The sequence below is a fragment of the Periplaneta americana genome, chromosome 4 (genome assembly GCF_040183065.1).
Source record: "Periplaneta americana isolate PAMFEO1 chromosome 4, P.americana_PAMFEO1_priV1, whole genome shotgun sequence".
In the NCBI taxonomy this organism is placed as follows: domain Eukaryota; kingdom Metazoa; phylum Arthropoda; class Insecta; order Blattodea; family Blattidae; genus Periplaneta; species Periplaneta americana.
Genome location: NC_091120.1, coordinates 74,527,863 through 74,549,792, shown reverse-complemented (window position 1 = coordinate 74,549,792; position 21,930 = coordinate 74,527,863). Strand labels below are relative to the sequence as shown.

At 35.7% G+C, this 21,930-nt stretch overlaps 1 protein-coding gene across 3 annotated transcripts in view; it reads right to left on the bottom strand.

Annotated features, from left to right (window-relative positions):
• The window catches only part of LOC138697948 (A-type potassium channel modulatory protein KCNIP1), a 749,900-nt gene that overhangs the window by 93,599 nt on the left and 634,371 nt on the right, over positions 1-21,930 (bottom strand). For 2 of the 3 annotated variants that reach the window (XR_011331636.1, XM_069823561.1), the window contains exons 3-4: positions 20,516-20,586; positions 15,716-15,910 (exon numbers count right to left, since the gene is read on the bottom strand). Coding sequence is in view for 2 of the 3 variants with exons in the window: in XM_069823561.1 (XP_069679662.1) it covers positions 15,716-15,910; positions 20,516-20,586 (266 nt within the window). In the remaining variant the exon portion in view is untranslated. The remainder of the gene's footprint in view (positions 1-15,715; positions 15,911-20,515; positions 20,587-21,930) is intronic. The other variant, XM_069823562.1, reaches the window with a different exon arrangement.

Below are 21,930 nucleotides of genomic sequence, written 5' to 3'. Positions count from 1 at the left end.
AATTGACCATGACTTGCAATATATGATTGTTATTACTCCACCAAGTCCAGTGGAGTCCTGCAGCCCGGAGCCGTGGCGTTCGTAATACCGCATCGCAATAGTTCACATTACGCCCGCGGCTCCACTCGCCTCGGTCGAGTAATAACAGTATTGGCGTTTAAATTTCAAGAAAAATCATAATGTTTGACGGAAAAGAAATTACACGATATCCGACCAAGACTAGAACATTTTGGTAGCAAATCAACAGGTTTGTTTCCTTAGCTTCTGTATTTTTTTAATTGGTTATTTTACGACGCTTTTTAACTGCTATGATTATATACCGTCTGAATGTGATGAAGGTTATAATGTCAGCGAAATGAATCCAGCGCCGAAAGTCACCCAGCATTTGCTCTTAATGGTTTGAGGGAAAATCCCGGAAAAAAATCTCAACCAGGTAACTTGTCCAGCCGAGGATATGAACCCGGGCTAGCTCGTTCACGGTCAGACATGCTAACCGTTACTACACTACGGTGGACACTTCTGTATTTAAGGCATAAAAGCTCTTTAAAGCTACAACCGTATAAAATAATTAATTCTCGCTTTACTCATTTTGTCGAAAAATTAAATTTCGTAACTGGATCCTAATCAGGTTCGTGTCGAAGAAATTGATCGATATCACATATTTTAGACGAAGCTTGGGTTTCACTTTTACGGAAGGACGAAAATCGCAAAATAACAAACACTCGAGTTCTGAGAAACCAAATTACTCTCCTGAGTTCCGTTTTATATTATTATTCTAAGATCGGCTATTAATGTGCTATTCGATGTAAGTAAAGAAATTATAGGATCTAAATCTTATTGTAACACTGTAAATGTACTTCGATACAGAAATAAAATATTTCAAACATCTTTCCCCGAATTAACTCAGAAATAACAGTTTTATGCATTCTTTCGGCAGGATTCTGCCACTGCACATAAGTACAGCCAATGAAACTTCAGGCGACATGACATAAGGGACATTTTCGGGAGCCAAATGATAAGAATGATAGGCGAAGACGATTCAGCTTCGACAACTTACGAGACTACATCGTCGTTTACTGCAACGCTAGTAATTCCATCAATGATGACGAGGTATGTGCTACAGTACGTCATTTTTCTTTTCATTCTGACTCTACGGAGATACAGTAGCATGTTGACGTCGTCTTTTTACGTTTAAAACCTGTTCAGGTAATGGTCTGAATGAAAAAATTGTAACATATAGTAAATGTGCACCTACATTCAACGATAAGTCATCCCGCATCCACTGTCTAGTAATTAGTAAACTTGAGTAGGCCATGTTGATTTATATCGTACTACAACAATGATAGCTATTTTAGTTTCCTTGTGTTGCCTATGAAGGACAGCGTTACTTTCAACTGTTGGCCTTGTGCTAGTGGAGAATGCATTTCCCGTGTCCGCGGATGCAGAGAATATGAAACGCATTGTATTTTACTAGCCAGTAATTTAAATTAAATCTTTCCTAAATTAAATTAGCAGGAAACAGTAGCGTACTTCCCAAACCCGCAGCACCAATTCTCAAGTTGTGTGGCTTATTTTCTGTTCAAGTATGTCTATGTAAACTCAGTCTCATTCTGTAAAACAATTAAGAAGTTTGCACTTGTTGAAGTGTGTCTATTCAAAAATCTCTTTCAAAAATTAAATGTAGGTTAAAATCTAACATTTAACACGACATACAACATCACACATAACATCCATGCCCTGAACGGGACTCGAACCCGCAATCTCAGAAACCATTACCGTTTTCTATCACGATGGTGGTTTGCTGAGATCGGTTGACAATTGTTTAGTGTACACGACATATAACACATATTTTTTCTTCTACTAACCATGTTTAGCTGTGTACCCTTGTAGCAGCTGGATGAGTAGCCTTCAGAACATGTCTTGTGTACCCTTGTAATTAGTACGAATGTTTCGTTACGTACCCCTGTCGTCGGTGAGATGAGTAGCCCACTGTTGTATGAGATGCAACTACCAGTGAGGTTTAGTGTTTATGGTGCAATACGTGACATATTTGTTACCTGGAAACTGAAGATCTGTGCTGCATGGAAGATGTAAATGTTGTTGTTAACATGTCTTCCTCCTATGGATATTAATTTATTGTCATCAGTTGATAATATACAGTATAAGCTATAAAGCTCTAACTACTTATCTGTTACTGTCTTCATACTACGCATCAATTTATCTAAAGCCTTGTGTGTTCTCATTTGATTCACTTTTATGTTCCCCATACGATCGATAGTGTGATGAACTTGAGCCCCATTAAACCAAAAGCACCAACATAAAAGCCCTATTAAACCTAGAACACCAATCATTCCTTGTTCTGGCTGTTATTCATCCTACCCTTTTAAAGTGAATGGGTATTAAATACTGTTATTATAAATTGAAATTGCTTGTACATGAAACCCTCTTGAGAAAACTTCATTATCATCCCGCAGTTGTGAATATATGTGCTATGAAATCACACTGTAAAATTTATAACCTCTCTAACGCGCAGAATTCTAATAAAACCTTCATAATTAGTTGCAAGATGATGGCTCAATTGTGGCGTTGTTTACAGAATGTACTAACATCACCCGCGGAGAATATTCTGAGTTCTTTAAATTAAATTCCTTAGTTATACGTGGATTAAAATGAGACATCTAAGATCCTGTGTAATTAAAGCAATTTTCCATAGACGCAAATGGTGTCCTCATAAAGAATCAACGACTGATGAATGAATATCAAACAAGAAATTTCATGTACAGAATTAAAAGAAAAATAAATAAAGTACACAGTTGCTTTAGAAAACAATAATTAGATTAACGCATGTAATCCATAAACAAGAATAATAATAATAATAATAATAATAATAATAATAATAATAATAGTAATAATAATATTAATAATAATACTAATAATAATAATAATAAAGTAAAAAACTCAGAAAAGTAATGGGTCAATATTCCGTATTCTTAAATGTAAAATCAACTGAAACAAGAAATATTTACGGTATTCACAACTTTTCTACATGATTATTGTTAATATTATCTTAGTAAATTAAGTTGAAATGGCTTTAGAATTGAATTTACATTAAATTACTTTAAAATGGATTAATACATAAATTTCAATTATATTGAATTTAAAAGGGCTTATTTAATAATAATTTTTAAATTGAATTAAATTTGCAATCGCTTAATAATTGAATTTATATTAAATTAAATGTAAAGTGATTTGGTAATTAAATTTAAAATGGTTCAATATTACATTTTTTTTAATTATCTGGTAACTTAGTTTAAATTTAATTCAATTATAAAATGGTTTAGTACTTAAACTGAAATTAAATTTATATTTGAAATGGTTCAGTAATTGTTTAAAAATAGTTTCAATTGAGGGGGTCGGAAGCAAAGGGGTATACGGGGGGACTTAAGTTATTTTTGAGAAAATGTGATTAAAAGTACTTAAGCATTCGTAAATTTCGTGAAAATTTTTTATTTCAATTTTAGTGAGTGATATGGTTAAAAGATATATCCCTTTCCCAATAAAATGTTTCATGATTTAGCTTGTCCTGAATGCACCTAACTCATATTCTAAGAGTTGTCATTTGCACTCCTTTGCTTCAGACTCCATCAATTGAAATGACTCAATAATTAAACTTAAGAAAGAAGTTCAAGTCTTTTATTAACTTTACCTAAATTAGAAATAAAACTAAATAAATCTTAATACCCTCCCCCCAAATAATAATTTAGTGATAAAGGTAAAAATCCTTTCCAAGCCAAATACATTATTACATTTAATTAAAATGGATGAATAATTAAACTTCAAATAAATTCACATTGAAACAGCAAAATAATTATATTTTTATTATTTATTAACTTAATTTAAATTTAATTCAATTGTAAAGTGGTTCAGTAATTAAATTGATATTCAGTTTAGGTTGAAATAGTTCAGTAACTTTTTAAAAATACGATGAAAGAGTAATGGAACGGAGAAAAATTCTCTTCGGCACCGGGATTTGAACCCGGGTTCTCAGCTCTATGTGCTGACGCTTTATCCACTAAGCCACACCGGATTCCACCCCGGCGTCCGGACAGAATCGTCTCAGTTTTAAATTCCAACTCTTGGGTTCCCTCTAGTGGCCGCCCTCTGCACTACGTCATAGATATCTATGAACCTAGGACCGAAGTCCACACATGTGCTGAGGGGCACTCGTAATGAGTGACTAGTTGGCCGGGATCCGACGGAATAAGCGCTGTCTTAAATCACGAAGTGATTTACGCATATCATATATATTATTTTAATGTACCGAAGTACATATGATATTTCCATGCAGATATTCTGCGTCATCATACGATGAAAGAGTAATGGAACGGCTTAGTGGATAAAGCGTCAGCACGTAAGAGCTGAAAACCCGGGTTCAAATCCCGGAGCCGAAGAGAATTTTTCTCCGTTCCATTACTCTTTCATCGTATGATGACGCAGAATATCTGCATCGAAATATCATATGTACTTAGGTACATTAAAATTATATATGATATGCGTAAATCACTTCGTGACTTAAGACGGCGCTTATTCCGTCGGATCCCGGCCAACTAGTCACTCATTACGAGTGCACCTCAGCACATGTGTAGACTTCGGTCCTAGGTTCATAAATATCTATGACGTAGTGCAGAGGGCGGCCACTAGAGGGAACCCAAGAGTTGGAACTTAAAACTGAGACGATTCTGTCGTGGAATCCGGTGCGGCTTAGTAGATAAAGCATCAGCACATAGAGCTGAAAACTCGGGTTCAAATCCCGGCGCCGGAGAGAATTTTTCTCCGTTCCATTACTCTTTCATCGTATGATGACGCAGAATATCTGCATGGAAATATCATATGAAGGGTACACGGGAAAAACGATCAAGATCCACCAAAAATCGAAATTGAGTTAATAATGCTATCTTATAGTGGAAATGAGTACTATCATGTGGTCTAGCTAGTAATAAGAAATAATCGTTCTTGACATTCCACTACGTCAATTTCTATTAAATACACACATAACAAAGTATTAAGTGCTTAAACTTTAAAATTCGTTTTTCTCGAAACTTTCTAAAATGGACCTTGATCGTTATTCCCGTGTGCCCTTCATATGTACTTCGGTACATTAAAATAATATTTTTTTTAAATAGTTTCAATTAAAATGGCTCAAAAATTAAACTTGAATTAAATTTAATTAAAAAGGATGAATAATTAAATTTCAAATAAATTCACATCAAAATACTCAATAATTACATTTCAATTACATGTAATTTAAATTAGCTAATTAAATGAATTTACGTTAAAATAATACTAAAACGATTTGATATTTGAATTAAAATTGAATAACTTAATAAATTAAATTAAATTAAATTTGAAATGCCTTAATAATTTTTATTCTTGAAGTTAACATTCACTGAAATAGAGCTATTACATAATATATTATTCAGAAATTTTCTGCATTATTATTATTATTATTATTATTATTATTATTATTATTATTATTATTATTATATGTTAACAACCTAAACAGCTATTCTTTCTTATCTCGTCTATGGTCAGAAACTTTCTAACAATACCTCCTGTATTAAAGAGAGTTCCTTCCTGCGCTTCAAACAGATTCTTGTTTGGTAATTGTAGATAGTCCTAGAGCTTGTTGATATCTATTCACTCACAGTAATTACTATCAGTGACGTTTTCATTTTTATCGATTAGTGCAAGTTTTTACAATCTCATGAGCAAGCTTCTGATGTCTACTTCTCTCTTTGAAGTAATTTTTACAAGTTTTCATCAATAATATATTCACGGCTTTATCAATTATATAAATGCTTGTTTTTCTCAAATTAAGTTTTTTTTCTTTGTATGTAAGGAGAAGCCCGAAGGCTAGCACTACAATCTAGCATATGCTTATTGTGATCTATGACTCCTTTACTTAGGAATGTTTGTTGAAGTCCGAACAATCGCTTTCTTTGTAGTTATAGTGACTCAGCAATGTGTTGCCGTCTGTTAATTCATTCATGAAGCTTAGTCGTAAGTAGTAATTATCACATGATAGTTTCGCAAAGAAATAGGAGCCCAAACATTAAAGTGAAAATTATTATTCCAAAATAAATCTAAAGGAAGAAAGGTCGCAAAGCAGTCTATAAAATATCAATTATACTGAGGAAATGAAAATAATAATAATAATAATAATAATAATAATAATAATAATAATAATTATTATTATTATTATTATTATTATTTATTTATTTTATTTATTTATTATTAATATTTGTGTGCTGAACAACAGCCAGAGGCCAATTATAGTTCAGCACAATACACAAACAGAAGATACAAAGGTGCAAAAACAAATAAATAATATCTTAAATAAACAAAAACATACTAATAATAATAATAATAATAATAATAATAATAATAATATGGGATAGAATTACGAGGGGCAAAACGATAAGCAATAAAAAGCAGAAACAAAAAAATGAATATTCGAAATTGTTTTGTATATTTTACGAAGTGCAAGCAGCTGTATTCGTATGGTTGTCTAATAGGATGAGAAATTAAACATTTCCTGATAACGTACTTGAGAGGGGACTATGTGGGAAGAAGAAAACGGAAGTCAAAAATGAGCAGTAGACATGGTACAAGAGAAGGGAACAGAAGAATAAGAAATGTGAATAAAATCAGCTAAAGGAGGTATACAAGGTGTCCCAGAAGGAATGTGAAACACTTCAAAATAATATAGTTTGAGATAATCTTCAACGATTTAGCCTGATATAAGTACTTAAGTCCGATGTCTAACGGTTGGGGATATAGCATTCAAATGGGCGAACTTGTAATGGTGAAAGGCGTAATACACGTATTTCTACGTTTTAGAACAATGTGATGTTGTTGTTTATTTAACTTCAGACTACAGGTCTGACCCTGACAAGTGATACCAACACACCACGTATGAGACAACTAAGCCAGGAGATAATGAGGTATGGTGATCAGTTCCTTTCTCCGTCCATTGCATATATCGCCGACTAGCTACATATGGGTGATCACCAGGCAGTGCATTTATGTTCCCAAACGTACAGCGGATCGGGTAGTATATTCATTATGTCACGTGGATGCATAAGCAGGATAGTAGAATTGCAAGCAGGTACGCATGGAGTCATTAAATAACAATTATGTAATGTATTATAAATATGCCCCTGTAACGTCATATGACGTAGAAAGAACATTATCTTAGTTTACAAAAAAATGTGATGTTCGTAAAAGATTTGCATTTCATAACCTCAGAATATATGTTTTCGTTCACTGCAACGGAATAGGTTTTGATAAATTAATTATTTGTATATATTGTGTAAGATGTAAGTATTGATAATTTGTATATTGTTATTTTTATTATTAGTTTGTCCCTGTAACGTCATGTGACGTAGGAAGAACATTTTCTTAGCTTAAAAGAATTTTTACTGGCAGTTATAGTAAAAGATATGAATTTCATAAATTCAGAATATACGTTTTTGTTCACCGTAACGGAGTTGATCTCGTTAAATGAATTAATTGTATATATTATATATAGAGTATTTACAGTTAATGTGTATCATATTTAATAATAATATGTTCTATAATATGTATTGTATATACTAGTTCAGTATTATCATCGATCTAATTACCAGGGAACGGATTTATATGGACTAAAAATATATGAAATATGTAAATATATATGTAGTTATTTTTACCAAAATATGGAATTAAATATGGATTTTTACCAAAATATGGAATTAAATATGGACTTAAAATTATAAAAAAATGACTATGTACGTTAAATATTGGTACATTTTAATCAAACTAAACAAAAAATATAATGGACGTACCTTATCTTCCAATGTAGTTTCAACAAAACACAATTTTTATTGTCTGTTACCATAACAATAGGTTACAAACATTTCTTTCAAGTGCTGAAAAGTGAATCTTCTTCTATTGTCTCTGAGGATAGATTTATACTGACTAAAAGAGCGTTCGACGTCACAAGAAGTAACTGGTACATAATTCAATTTCACAATGTCTGCTGGGGATAAGTCCAAGTTAATCTTCACTGTTGATTCACCACTCATCACAGCAACAACCTTTTGTAGTTCTTCATATCCAGGGTTTTTTGAAAGTACAGTGTCCACCTTAGCTCTTACTGCATCTGCAACTTTACCTCTACCACGATTCAGTTGTTCCACAGTACTATTTATAATTTCAAAACTTTCAGATAGTGAAAGGTGCCTATTTTGGAGACTTTTGAGCGTTTTTATGATGCATGAAAATGTATGCTGAATGTGAGCTAAGTCATTCTTCACACTTATGTCACAGGTAACTGTTTTCGCAGTATCAATTGAGACTGCATCTTCAGAGTCCAATGCAAGGAGAACATTGTTAATAGAGTCTATATGTTCGGCATAATATTCAACTGCTTCTAGCCATGTACCCCATCTAGTTAAAATTGGCTTTGGTGGCAATGGAATTTCAGGGTACATTTCTTTCAACACGTTAACTCTACTGGGAGCTTTGAGAAATACTTTTTTCACTGATGAAATCAACAAATCTACTTTAGGGAAATTGTCTCTGACCACTTCTGCCACACGATGAAATGCATGCGCCACACAAGTAAAATGAGTCAATTTAGGATATACAACAGATAATGCTTGTCCAGCTTTGACCATATAAGGGGCAGCATCGCTAATAAAGAATAACACATTATCGTACATAATACCCTTTGGCCACAGGATACCCATAGCTTCGTTGAACAGTTTAACTATAGTTTTGTTATTGCACTTTTCTAGAACATCACAATGTAAAAGAATTCGTTCAGAATATTGTTCACTTAACAAACCGATAACTACATTACCAACAAGTCTACCTTCTTTGTCGGGAGTCTCATCAATGGAAACCCAAATTGAACTATCTTTAATTTCATCTCTTATCTTCTGTATTGTCTCATCGTAGATGGATGGAGCATACGTCTTCCTAAGTGTTGACTCATCCGGGATTGTATGTTGAGTATATTTTTCAAGGAATTCCCTGAAGACCTTATTCTTTAGTTTGTAGAGAGGAATATCAGCAGAGATGAGAGAACGGCACAGGTCGATGTTAAACTCAGATCTTACATTCGATGTTGTTGGTTGTGTTAAAAACAATTGTCTCTGCTTGGAATTTAGTTGTTTGTTGGCCTGATGTTTACTAGTTGTAATGTGTTGTTGCACCAGGAACTTTTGTGTAGATGATACTGCACACTGACACAAATTACAAAATAATATTTTATTGTCAGTTGATAAACCATCTTCTTTAAATTCTGAAATGTAACTTGTTAGTTTTGATTTTAAATTGACTGAATGACGTACTTTTGGCATATTTACCGTCTTTATAGTATGATTTACAAAACTGAACCTATGTGTACTCTGACTGGCATTTAACTGTTGAGCTGCACAACTGAAGTCTGTTAAAAATTTTAAATTAAATTAATACAGTTTTGTAACTTACTTTCCCATTGTTGATAGGACTGCTAATTTTCAAATAACTCTGATGTTAAAGGGATTACTGAACATGTGTTTAAATCTCTATTGTTGAAATGTATTTTTAAAAGTTAATGGAATTTTGTTTTGTTTTATTGTTAAACCTAATATAATATGGACTGTTTTATATGAAATATGGAAAATATATGGAAATTAACGAAAATATGTACTAAACTCTAAAATATGGAAAAATATGGAAAATAAAAGTAGGATTTTTCAACCCTACACATTGTGAAACATAAAGATAATGCAAAATATAAATTATATTAGCTTTATAAGTAAATATGTATTTACATATAAATCCTTTCCCTGCTAATTACATTTCCTGTAATATGTAGCACTAATATTTTGTACAGCGCTAGTTTCGCAATGTTAGTGCGTTTATATCGTTAAAAAGTAGTTGGATAGACCATTTCAATTTAGTAGCACTGTCACAGTTGTCATGCTCCATTATTATTACGTACCGATCTAGGTTATACCTTTCGTAGGATATACTAACCGATAACTTTCCTAAACTTGTTTGGGAACGAAAATGCGCTGCCTGGTAATCACTTAATCAGACTTCAGATGTATACAAAAAAACAACAATGTGATATGATATATTATTCAAAATGCTGTTTCGTGCTGTTATAATAATTTTTTTCACATTAAGCACAAACTCAGTAAGAAAACATAATTAGGCCTATTCGAATACAAGTTACCCTTCTTATGGATTCCATGAACTGTACCACGATTGCAGGAGAAGTGTATATGATATTCATGTTTATATTCATGTGACCGCTGATCTTCGTACTAGAGTCCGAGAAGCCTCCGCTTTAAGGATAGGGGTGTTTTATTTATTTTTATGAGATGGATAAGCACAGAAACAAAATACAGTAAACATAAAGATTTCTTACAAATTCCATCACCACTACAGTCTGTATGAGAGTATCAGAGTACTGCAGTACTATTATATTTTTCTACATTTTAGACACAACAGGCGAACAACAAAACAGTACAGTACTGATACGATAACTTGCAATAAACACAGACTGTGTTGCGGTGCCTAGGCGGTGACGTGTAGCACATTAAGTACAGTACAGTAGGGTGTGTAATTTAAGAGGTGAAATTAAATGTTTTACATTGTATACTATGAGGGGTCCTAAAATATGTATGCGAGGAGTTTAAGTATGTTATTATTTTTTAGACTGGACAATATTTAGTTTGGTAAATTTACGTAGGAAAAGATTATTTTTTTTTTGATCCTACAGAATATATCTGTTATGGTAACAATTGACATTAGTGGAGAAAAATTCGCTCCGGTGCCGGGGATCGAACCCGGGTTCTTGGTTCTACGTACCAAGCGCTGTAATCATTGAGTTACGCCGAAGTTCAATCCACTACACCGGATGAATCAGAAGAATTTTTCTCCACTGATATCAGTTGTTACCATAACAGATATATTCTGTAGGACCAAAAAATTAATCTTTACCTAGATTCTTCGCCCAACAGTGCATATTACTGTGGAATCCCGGCCACCAAGTCACTCAATTTAGTGCGCTCCTTGTATAATGGCAGTTAACTTGTCGAACTTGGAGTCAGGCCACAAAGGGAAAAACACTGGAGGAGAGGGATTCGATTCGGTGCAATGGATTGAACTTCGGCGTACCTCAATGGTTAGAGCGCTTGGTACGTAGAACCAAAGACCCAGGTTCGATCCCCGGCGCCAGAGCGAATTTTTCTCCACTAATATCAATTGGTAAATTTACGTTTGATGAGAAGTCACTTAATTGGCTGTCGGTGAAAAAAAAAAATTACCTTCATGAAAAAAAAAAAAAAAGAGAGAGACTAACATTTCAATTTTTAAACAGAAATAACATAATCATAAATAAATATTATCCCAAAATAGTACAGGAAATTAAAGGCAACAAACATTATAATCAATCTTACAAATGACAAAAGATAAAAATAAACATTAGATTTGTACATAAATATAGCATTATCATATTAACGTTACTAATTACCTTAAAATTGTTGGAAAGTAATTATTATAGTCAATAAAATATTAAACAACAAATCTAATCAAGTCTTGCTTTGATTCATTTTTGGCCACCAGCTGCCGACTTACTTCTTGTTCTTCGAAGTAGCCCTCACGTTGTCTGTTGCCTCTGAGACTTATTTCACACATCTCTATAGACTGACCATGGTAACTCGGATTGGCTCGTCAATGAACGTCTTAGTTCTGCTGTCAAAGAAGTACATACGCTGCATCAGACCGGTCTATCAACTTTAACAGGGACGAAGAACTCGGGTTGATGGAAGGTGTTTTCCTTGGACATACAGAGAGTTCCAAGCGCAGCGGTCACCAGCACGCTGCACCCTCGGACTAGCGTCTCTACTCGCGCATAAGACATTGAACTGGCGTGCGTTCGTGGCACTCGTTGCATTTTACTCATTTCAGCGGGTGCTGAAGACCACTGTCCTAGCGTGTCATCATCTCCTCCCCTCAAGTCGATCTTCCGGACACCGGCTTTCCTACCCTCACGGTCATTTACACCCAGGAGAGTCTGGATAATCATGTATCTGAACACATACCATGCTGAGCGCTGGATGGTTGGTAAATCAGCTTTCACTACAGCCCTCTTTTGCAGCCTAACTCCTAATTCGTTTCAGTTGAAACAAGATGTGACGTGATCATTCTACCCAAGAGTGTTTAACTTTAATATAGAACAAGCAGGAATAGTAGACACCAACAAAAAATTCCACTACCAGTTTTAAGTTTTTAGTATTTTTCCTTTTGTGCCGATTGTTTTTCGGCACCCTGTTTTTCTCTTTCTAGTTTTTCTCTTATATTGATTATTTGGTTGTTGATTCTCTGTTATTTTTCCTTCTATTCTATGTAGTTTGTCTTTCTTCCTTATAGATAGCCCTGGTTTTTAGTTTCTACTTTCACCGCTAGGTTCCTTTACTATTTATTTTCTATACCGGAAGACGAGTATACCCCTGCGTGGGAGGGCGATTCCTCATTGGCTCGTTTTAAATTCCTAAGTTTTCTTGTTTTCCTGTGGCGAGCGTTTCGGCCGGACCGGTAATCGTGTTTCTAACTGGCTGGAAGTTACTTCGGAGCTTCGCGGAGAACGGAAACTGCATGCTCTTTAGTCATGCATCTTTCGTAATTCTCCGCGCGAAGAAGGGAGTTGGGCTGCCGTTTGTGAAGAGAGAGAGTGTATACCTGCCGATGTGAAAATTGGGATATGTCTCGGCCTCGGTTGTAAGAGGTGTTTCATGTTTGATGCTGATCAGGTTAATAGGTTTTCGGCAGGGATGTAGTGGAAGTGGAGCGGAGGGACACTCCGACACTGTGTTCGAAGGTGGAGCGGAGCTCCGACACTGATTTGGAATTTTAAAATCTGTTTTGACAGCACAATACTTTCCCAGCTAACGATATCTTAGTTAATGTCAGAATATTTAGTGATTATATTTTCTGTGCTTTTTTCAGAAAATCGGAACAAGTTCGAAAGTAGAGGGTCGCGAGACCACTAGGAGCTTAGACGGTGTGTGTGGTGAGAAATGGGGGAAGAATCAGTGACAGGACAACCACCAAACTAAACTTTAGTGCGCCTGCGCGAAATGATCACATTCCTAATTCACTTTCGTTTCGTATCGTATTTCGTTAGTTTTCGCGTCTTAGTACGATACAGGAGATTGTCAATGGTGTTACTTACCGAAATGTGTTGTGTTTGTTTCCCAGTTATTTTACGAAGTGAATTTTAAATAGTTAATTTACTGCTTATAACGTGACTAAAAGACAGCTTGAAATTTTTGTTTTTATCTACTGCCCTTCAGTAAATATGGAACAAAATAAACATAGACAAAAACATTACTTCTTTCTTTTTTCGTGCCATTGCTGTTACTAGTGAGTTACAAAAACTTCCCCTTCTGATATTGTTGATATCTCGAGCCCATCGCTTCTATTTGATGAACCTAGTAATTCAACCATAGATATTGTTATAAAAGATACAGACAGTTCCAGTATGACTACGAAGAATATTCAACGGCATCATGTTCAAAATAGTGAAAGCCAAAAAGTCGGTCTGCAAAGTGAGTGGCCGAATGTATGGAATGAAGAAAATATGTGTTCAAGAAAAAAATAAGCTTATCCGCTGATGGACTGTAAGCAATGTAAGCTAGGCTGTAAGTGTGTCATGAAGTAGGTGTGCATTAAAAAAGAGTGTATTTCTGCATCTAATGAATGGCGTTCATATTCAGTAAATTACTACGGATCGAAGAGATCAGATCCGATCAACTTAAGTCACTACGAAAAAAAAATCATTGAACACAAGAAATCCAATGCTCATACCCTAATATTGCACCAAGAATTATTGATACGTCTGAAAAGCAATCAATTGAAAATGTTGGCAAATGAATGAGTGTAACCCACCGTGAAGCAACAAAAGCGAAATTTATATCAGTTTATTACATTGCGCAGAATTACCACCCTTACAGTGATCATTTCGGTTTACTTGAGTTTCAGAAGTTAAATGGAGTAGACTATGTATTGATTGTGTTGCCTTGCATTCTCCTTACAGTCTTACTTTATGGGTTTTTTTTTTTTTTTTGCAAACCTTCCCCAAAGGTTAAAAAAACATGAAGAGCTCCGGCACTGTAAAGTCTGGGACTACAACCCTAGTTTTGGGAACCACTCTCGTTCACCATTTTGTATGTATGTTTTATATGGTTAGCCATTTTTTGACTCTCTTTTGCTATGTATACGGTTTGCGTTTGATATCTGATTAGCCATGATGGACATGTTTTGTGAGTCGTATGATTGGTGAGTTATAGTAGACTTTTTTCAGTGTTTTCTACATACTCAGTGTCGACAGTGGATTTTTTTAAGCCATTTTGTGGAGCTGGTTCTCCTCTCATGATTTTATTCAGATAATATCTAGCTTGATTGGTTAACTTATTATTATTATTATTATTATTATTATTATTATTATTATTATTATTATTATTATTATATGTATAGTGGGTCACTTTCATGTATAGTGAACGAGAGTGAATTATTTAATTCTGGCTGCTGGGTAGTTTCAGACAACCTCACCATTTTGTTCTCTTAGTAATAGTTCATACCCAGAACGTCTCGCAGAGATGGAAGCTCAGAGGGCAATAGCTCTTTACGGTACCACTTCCAAGTAGACTGCTCATATGTGTGAATATCCCCAGTATTGTTATTTTTCTATATGCCATTGCAGCACTGACAGAAGTAAGTTCTTGAAAATGATGGAAATTATTCACATAAAAATAAAGTAAGAAACATTATATTATAAAATAATATTACAAGTACTTGGCAATCACTTTTAATTATGTTTAGGCAATTTCACATACTATTCTTTCATAAGGGATTTTAAATAGCACTAATTATACATTATTACAAATTTAACAAAAAAGCTTTTGAATATATATGTCAAGTCACAACTTTTTAGTACCTCGCATTTTTAGAATTTGAATTTTAAAAAAATCGACACCCCTTGACAGTACAGGGAACTGCAAGGTGTTCCAGTATTTCTCCCGTCAATTTCTTCCCAACTTGTCCAAACTCTACAAGAAATATTGGATTAAATCGATGTGTTTTAATTCAAACTACATTATTCTGAAATATTTACATTCCTCAGACACCTTGTATTCTGAGCGTAGAAAGACTCCCTAGGCATTGTAGACCTAAAAAGCAATAAAAGTAACAATAAGACAGGTAGGTTGTAGGAATATAGGCCAATAGGACGACCTGGAAACTGTGGTTTTAAGGTCGAAACGGGATGTGAGCTTAGCCAGTAACAGTATAAGAAGAAAATGAAGCGGGAGAATGAATGAAAGAGGCAAATAGTAACAAGAATGCTTTCGAGGTAAGTTCTGTATATTAATGGCCATAAATTAACGAAATCTGCAAACTAAAAACCCGAATTAAATTAGTCTTCGTCTCTTGACCAATGGTGATATGTCTGACTCATTTTCTCCCCCAATGATGTGTTGATCATACCTCTGGAGCCTTCACTGGTCTCCGGTCCTCACCTCCGGGCCGTTCGCAGGCCTTTGTGTTTACACCACCACCACAACGAATATAGAGCATGTGGTCCTCACACACTTGTGTACCTAACATCCTGACATACCTGTTGCCCGTACCTCCCCGTGGCCCTCACCTGATGCGCCCGTCTGCCCATCAGCTCGTGGATGGCCACCACGATCTCCGCGAGCTCGGCGCGCGTTATGCAGCCGTCGCCATTTATGTCGTACAGCTTGAATGTCCAGCGCAGTTTCTCGTAGATGGAGCCACGGAGCAGAGTGGAGAGCGTTACGAGTAAATCCTGAAATATAAAGGAACATTGCTGAGTTATGTTGAATCACTGACTCTTCAGTTTTAGTCTACCGTCTTCTAAAGATGTGTGTTACAAAGATGAATGAAGTGTAGATTCGTCTTCAAGAGGAAGGTAGTGGGCGCACACTTGCCTAGCAAAACTGCTTTCAGCATAATCGTTCATGCTTATTCGCGTATGTTTTCCTAACGTATTCAGTCGTGTGGGGACACCTGTCATCCAAGTTATATTCTTGCTTTAGAGAATGAATTTGAATTCTTTTCAATATGTGTTACTATGGAGTACATAGTTTATTTATAAAGAAATATAAAACTAATTTTGAAACAGAATTAGTTAATTTATTATCAATAAATAACTATTTGTGTAAATTTTAAATACTTTCTACATTTGCCTACAAAATTAACATTGAAACACGTTTATAATCCTCACTTTGTTGTGAAAATCTTTGTAGGCCTATACAATAATACCTGAATAGCTTGCCCTATTGTATATATTATTTAATGTACCGAAGTACATATGATATTTCCATGCAGATATTCTGCGTCATCATACGATGAAAGAGTAATGGAACGGAGAAAAATTCTCTCCGGCGCCGGGATTTGAACCCGGGTTTTCAGCTCTACGTGCTGATGCTTTATCCACTAAGCCACACCGGATACCACCCCGGCGTCGGACAGAATCGTCTCAGCCAACTGAGACGATTGAGGCGAACTGAGACGATTCTGTCCGACGCCGGGGTGGTATCCGGTGTGGCTTAGTGGATAAAGCATCAGCACGTAGAGCTGAAAACCCGGGTTCAAATCCCGGCGCCGGAGAGAATTTTTCTCCGTTCCATTACTCTTTCATCGTATTGCCCTATTGTCCTATTTTCCTTGGACCCTTGTCCTATTTTCCTTGGATTCTTGGATTATTCTTCAAAAGTCTTTATTCCTGAATGTTTTCTGCGGACATGTTTTTACAATAGTTATTTACAAGCAATTACACAGATATCCTTCAAATGGTCGGCACATGACCGTTTTGAACATTTCATACACCATTTCTAGTCGTTTTGTCTCGAGACCTCACAAATTGGTACCAACGGCCCTTGGATATATTCCTTTATTCTGCGGCTGGTGTAGCGTGTGATTTACCACCATATTATTTGATTCTGATTTTTCACACAATGCATGTGAGATACTGCATCTTGTAAGAAAATGACAGTCCTGAAATAAATTTCAAAATCTATACGGTTCGTTTCGCAGGAGTTTTTCATTTCCTGAAAAATCACTTTACCTGGATAAGGCGAGGTTTGCATTTAATAGCCTCAAATATATATCGTGCTCTATGATCGTAAAGAACACACTCGATGAAATGGTTGTAACTCTATACGTTGGAAGATTAGCTACACTTGTTCCTATTGCTGTAAAGAGAGAGAGAGAGAAAGTTCTATAATTTTCCAAGTAGAAAATGCGCCTTCCCCTTCTACCAAAGACTTGGGTAGCAAGAGGCAACGGCGTTACTTTCAAAGAGTTTAGAACCCTTTTCAATGAATTTTTTTCTGTGGCGCCTGGCGAAGGGCCAAGATTACTTACATCTCTCCCATACACTACATTGTAATTGTAAGAAAGAATCTCTGATGCTACAAAAAATGTTAATGGGAAGATGCCGACAGGTATCTAGAAGTATATTGCATACTTGTGGAACACTTATTGTATAACACCTGGAAGTATCGTTGAATACATCTGAAGGATATTTGGATTGTGTGTGAATAGGACAAAGATGGACGTTCTTCAATTTGTATACCTGTTTTAATTATCTCTAAATATGTAATTGTGGAAGTTACACTACTAACTTTGGCATATGTGTTCTCTCGACACGAATATGTATACACATAGACACAGAAAGAGAGAAAGAGAGAGAGAGAGAGAACAGATCTATTTAATGATAATTATGTACTCGTAGAGAGAGAGCTCAAAATTATTTGTATTTAATGTGGCAAAATATTTTTATTTAAATGGCTTATACATAATTTATAGAAAGAAAAACTAAAAAAGACACTACATGTGATTTATTATTAATGGATTTCAACTCTCATGACTAAAATACTACAGCTCTAATTTGACTATTCATATATTTTTGAGCTATCGTGTTTACGTGAAAATATGACGTCATGAAAGAAGTTACAAGAAAAGAGTGAGTAGAGACCACTGGGAAAGCTTATAAAAAGGTATGGGCGTTGCTTGTTTCGAGGGGTGGCTGCCCTGCAAAGGCTTTAATTAAAATCACAGACTACGTACTGTTGACTCTCTCTGTCGCCCACCATTCATAACCCAAAATGCGTTAAGGCGGAAAAAAATCTACTCCTATTCATTGCATTGTCTTGTGTTACAGTAAATGGAACAAGAGAGAAAGGAAGAACTGTGTACATAAATCATTCAACTCCATTTCAAGCATTTTACGAATACAATGCAAAGAAGTGTTAGGCATATTATCTCACTTTTTGTCTTCACGATAGCATTTGAACCTATTCTGCCTACTTTATAACATAAAACAATGCTGTAACACAGCCATCTTTTATTTCTTCGCTCCAGAAATGTTGCTGGAAAGACAAATTTCTGTATTTTCAAGGGACTATATGTTCTTAGCATACGTTTTTTGATGAAATATCCAAAATGTTAAATATTTTTTTCTCCCTTATGGGCAGTTAGATTAATTTAAAATTATGAGAAATACAAGTACGCAGAAAATACCAGCTTTTGACTATTTAGGCACACCTGGATACAAGTAAATAAATTGGTGTGTGATATTTACATATGTGCTAAGATCTAGCCCTGCAGAACAGCTCTTGGTAATGAATGCAAGAGGTACTCTCCCAATTTCCTTCCTTTCTTGTTGATATAAATAAGCGATAGGTATAGGTCTCGCAAGCAGGGATTACCGACGACAGGAATGCGAATGAAAAAATTAGATAAAGAAGAGCGAGCGACAGGAAAGGTCACGAGATAACTTCAATGATATCAAGAGTACAGTCGGAAGAGAAACGACATCGACAGAATCAGTCTTGCGTTGTGATAGTTACATTACGGTTTTAGTTTCAGTTCCACTGCATGGGAATACGTGTCTTGTTCCAGTGCGTTTATTTTATTATGTAGTGATGGAGCGTTCCCCTCGCAGAGTATCATTATTTTATTTGTAAACATAATGTTGCGCGTTTAATTCGCGCTCTCATTTCCACAGGCGATGTCCCCATCTGTTCATCTTCTTGGAAGAGGCAGTACTTCCATCGGCCCTTACCTCTCGCTCCCTCGGCGTGCCTACATACACACGTCAAAACAGACAGTAACGCCACCACTGTTTATCGGTAATCGTTCTTGCGCGAGCTATACCTATTTCCTAAGTGTTGGATGATACTGTACCGGTGACATGATACAAAAACCGCGTTGAATACCATGCAAGATTTATATTATTCTGGGGAAAATATAGCTTATTTTTAAGTGACACTTAATCTTTCTTCCAAAGTATGACCAAAATAAACAATAGTTGTAATATGCCACATAACAATATTATTATTTCGGAAAACGTATTAGTCTTTCCGTGTTAAATTTTATGTTACCTTGTTAACATCTTTCGGCCTGCTAGTGGCCATCTTCAGAACTGGTTGTTGCTGGTCTTGGCGCCTTTTGTTTTGTTTCCTGTGGGGGTGTGTTTGTGTAGTGTAATGTGCAGTCAAAGAGTGTGTGTGTTCTGAAATTCAGTTGTGTGTTGAGAATTTCATTTGGATGTGTTTTTGTGTGTCTGTATATTTCTTATTGTTCTAATATGTTTAGTTTCTGGCTTTTTTGTTGAATGTGTAGAATTTCCATGTCTGTGTTGATGTCTCTGTAGGTGTGGTTAGCATTTGTGATGTGTTCTGCATATGTGGAAGTGTTTTGTAATTTTGTTATGGCTGTGATGTGTTCTTTGTAACGTGTTTGAAATGATCTGCCTGTCTGTCCTATGTAGAAGTTGTTGCAGGTGTTACATTTGAGTTTGTATACGCCTGTGTATACGAAATATACAGACACACAAAAACACATCCAAATGAAATTCTCAACACACAACTCAATTTCAGAACACACACACTCTTTGACTCCACATTACTCTACACAAATACACCTTCACAGGAAACAAAACAAAAGGCGCCAAGACCAGCAACAACCAGTTCTGAAGATGGCCAATAGCAGACCGAAACATGTTAACAAGGTAACATAAAATTTAAAACGTGAAAGACTCTAATATGTTTTCCGAAGTGTTAAAAGTTGTGTAATCAAGATGAATATTATTATCTTTTATGTAGAAGATGTTGCGGAATGTGTCGCCAGCCAGACGTTAAGGAGAACAAGGGGAGGGGGGAAAGAGGAATACTAGGAGAACAAGGGAAATAGGAGGGGAGCAAGGAGAAGGTAAGTGCAATAAAGACAAGGAGAATAAGGTAGAGACCAATTTGTGATGTCGGGAAGGATCAAGCCGTGTAGAATATCATGATGATGAATGAATTCAGTACCAGAATAATCTATTAAGAGCATGTAGCCAAAACTAGGAATGATTAAATATGAATATCACGTTTTCATAACTTACCCTGAAGCTGATGGCGCCATTACTGTTCACATCGAAGGCCTTAAAAACGTAGTGAGCGTATAAACTGGAATCTGAAACAAGAAGAAAAATAAATATTACGATGTGTTTTATAAGGTTTATTTATTACAAATTCTTTATTTTAGGTCAGCTTGCGGTGGCTGAATGGTCAGAACTTCAGTCTGTCATGCAGGCGGTCCGGGTCGAGTCCCGGTCAGGCCTGAGATTTTTCATTTAAATGTTCATAGTGACACTTGAGGCGGTCAAGGTCGCAGTTGGGGTTTTCTCGTTTCCCCATATTAGGCATCAACATCATTGTGTCCGAATTCCATTCCGTTATCATTCTATCTATCTATAGCATTCCCCGAACGCCGGCTGGCGACATACGGAGGGGTTGCTTGCTCTAAATCTGGATACGCAGAGAACTTTAGTGTAGTCAGCCTAGCTCGAAGGTTAAAGCAACAGATCTTATGTTACGGTCGAAGAGAAAGATGCAACTTCTGACGTCTCTTGTAAAACACGTGGGATGAGAGCCAAAGAGCGACATTGCAACTAAATAATATTCCCCGCGAGGACGGACGGATGAATGGGCAAGTAGAAAAGCGAAGAAAGAGCTAGGGAATATATCTATATGACAACGGTGTGTCCAATTCGTGTATGGCGCCAGACTGACATATGCAGTTACCGTTCGGTGAGGGATTCGGAGAAAAGAGAGAAGAGAGTTTGAAAACATACCGGTACGTTACGGAGCTGCCAGAAGTTGCTTCTTTCCTTGCGATTACAATAGATTTCAGATTGAAAATAACACGTATATACTCACTTTCTCACTCGTAGGCCTATATGATAAAAAGGAAGAACGTGTTCTGATGATCCAAAAGAAATGTATCGCTTTAGAAATTTTCACGTTTCCTAATTATTTCATACTTAAGAGGTGTTTACGGCGCACTATCTGTTCGTTTGTGTAAAATGATTTGTGAAAATTTTGCGAATAATATTGATATTGAATTGGTCATTTATAAAACCACATGAGTCCACATTTTTACGAAAATGAGTTACTGGTACTATAGGAAGCACTATGGATCATCTCCAGTTGAAACAACATGAGTCCGATCATTACTAAGCAGTCTATAAAATATTAAAATATTGAGTTCCTTTCAAAACCACATCATCCCGGACTCATATGGTTTTAACGAATAACGCCATGATGCACCCGTGATGCAGTTGCTATCATGCACTTCTTTGTCAAGATATTGGACAGTGAGTGTGGTTCCAAGAGTTCTATAGAAGAAAAAATACACAAAAAGGTATCATTATCAGAGATGTCTATGAAAGAGAGGATAGAGCATTACAAAGAGAAGGGTCTCTCAGAGAGGGAATAATATAGTTCCAAGGAAGCAAGGAGTTCCATGCATGTAAGT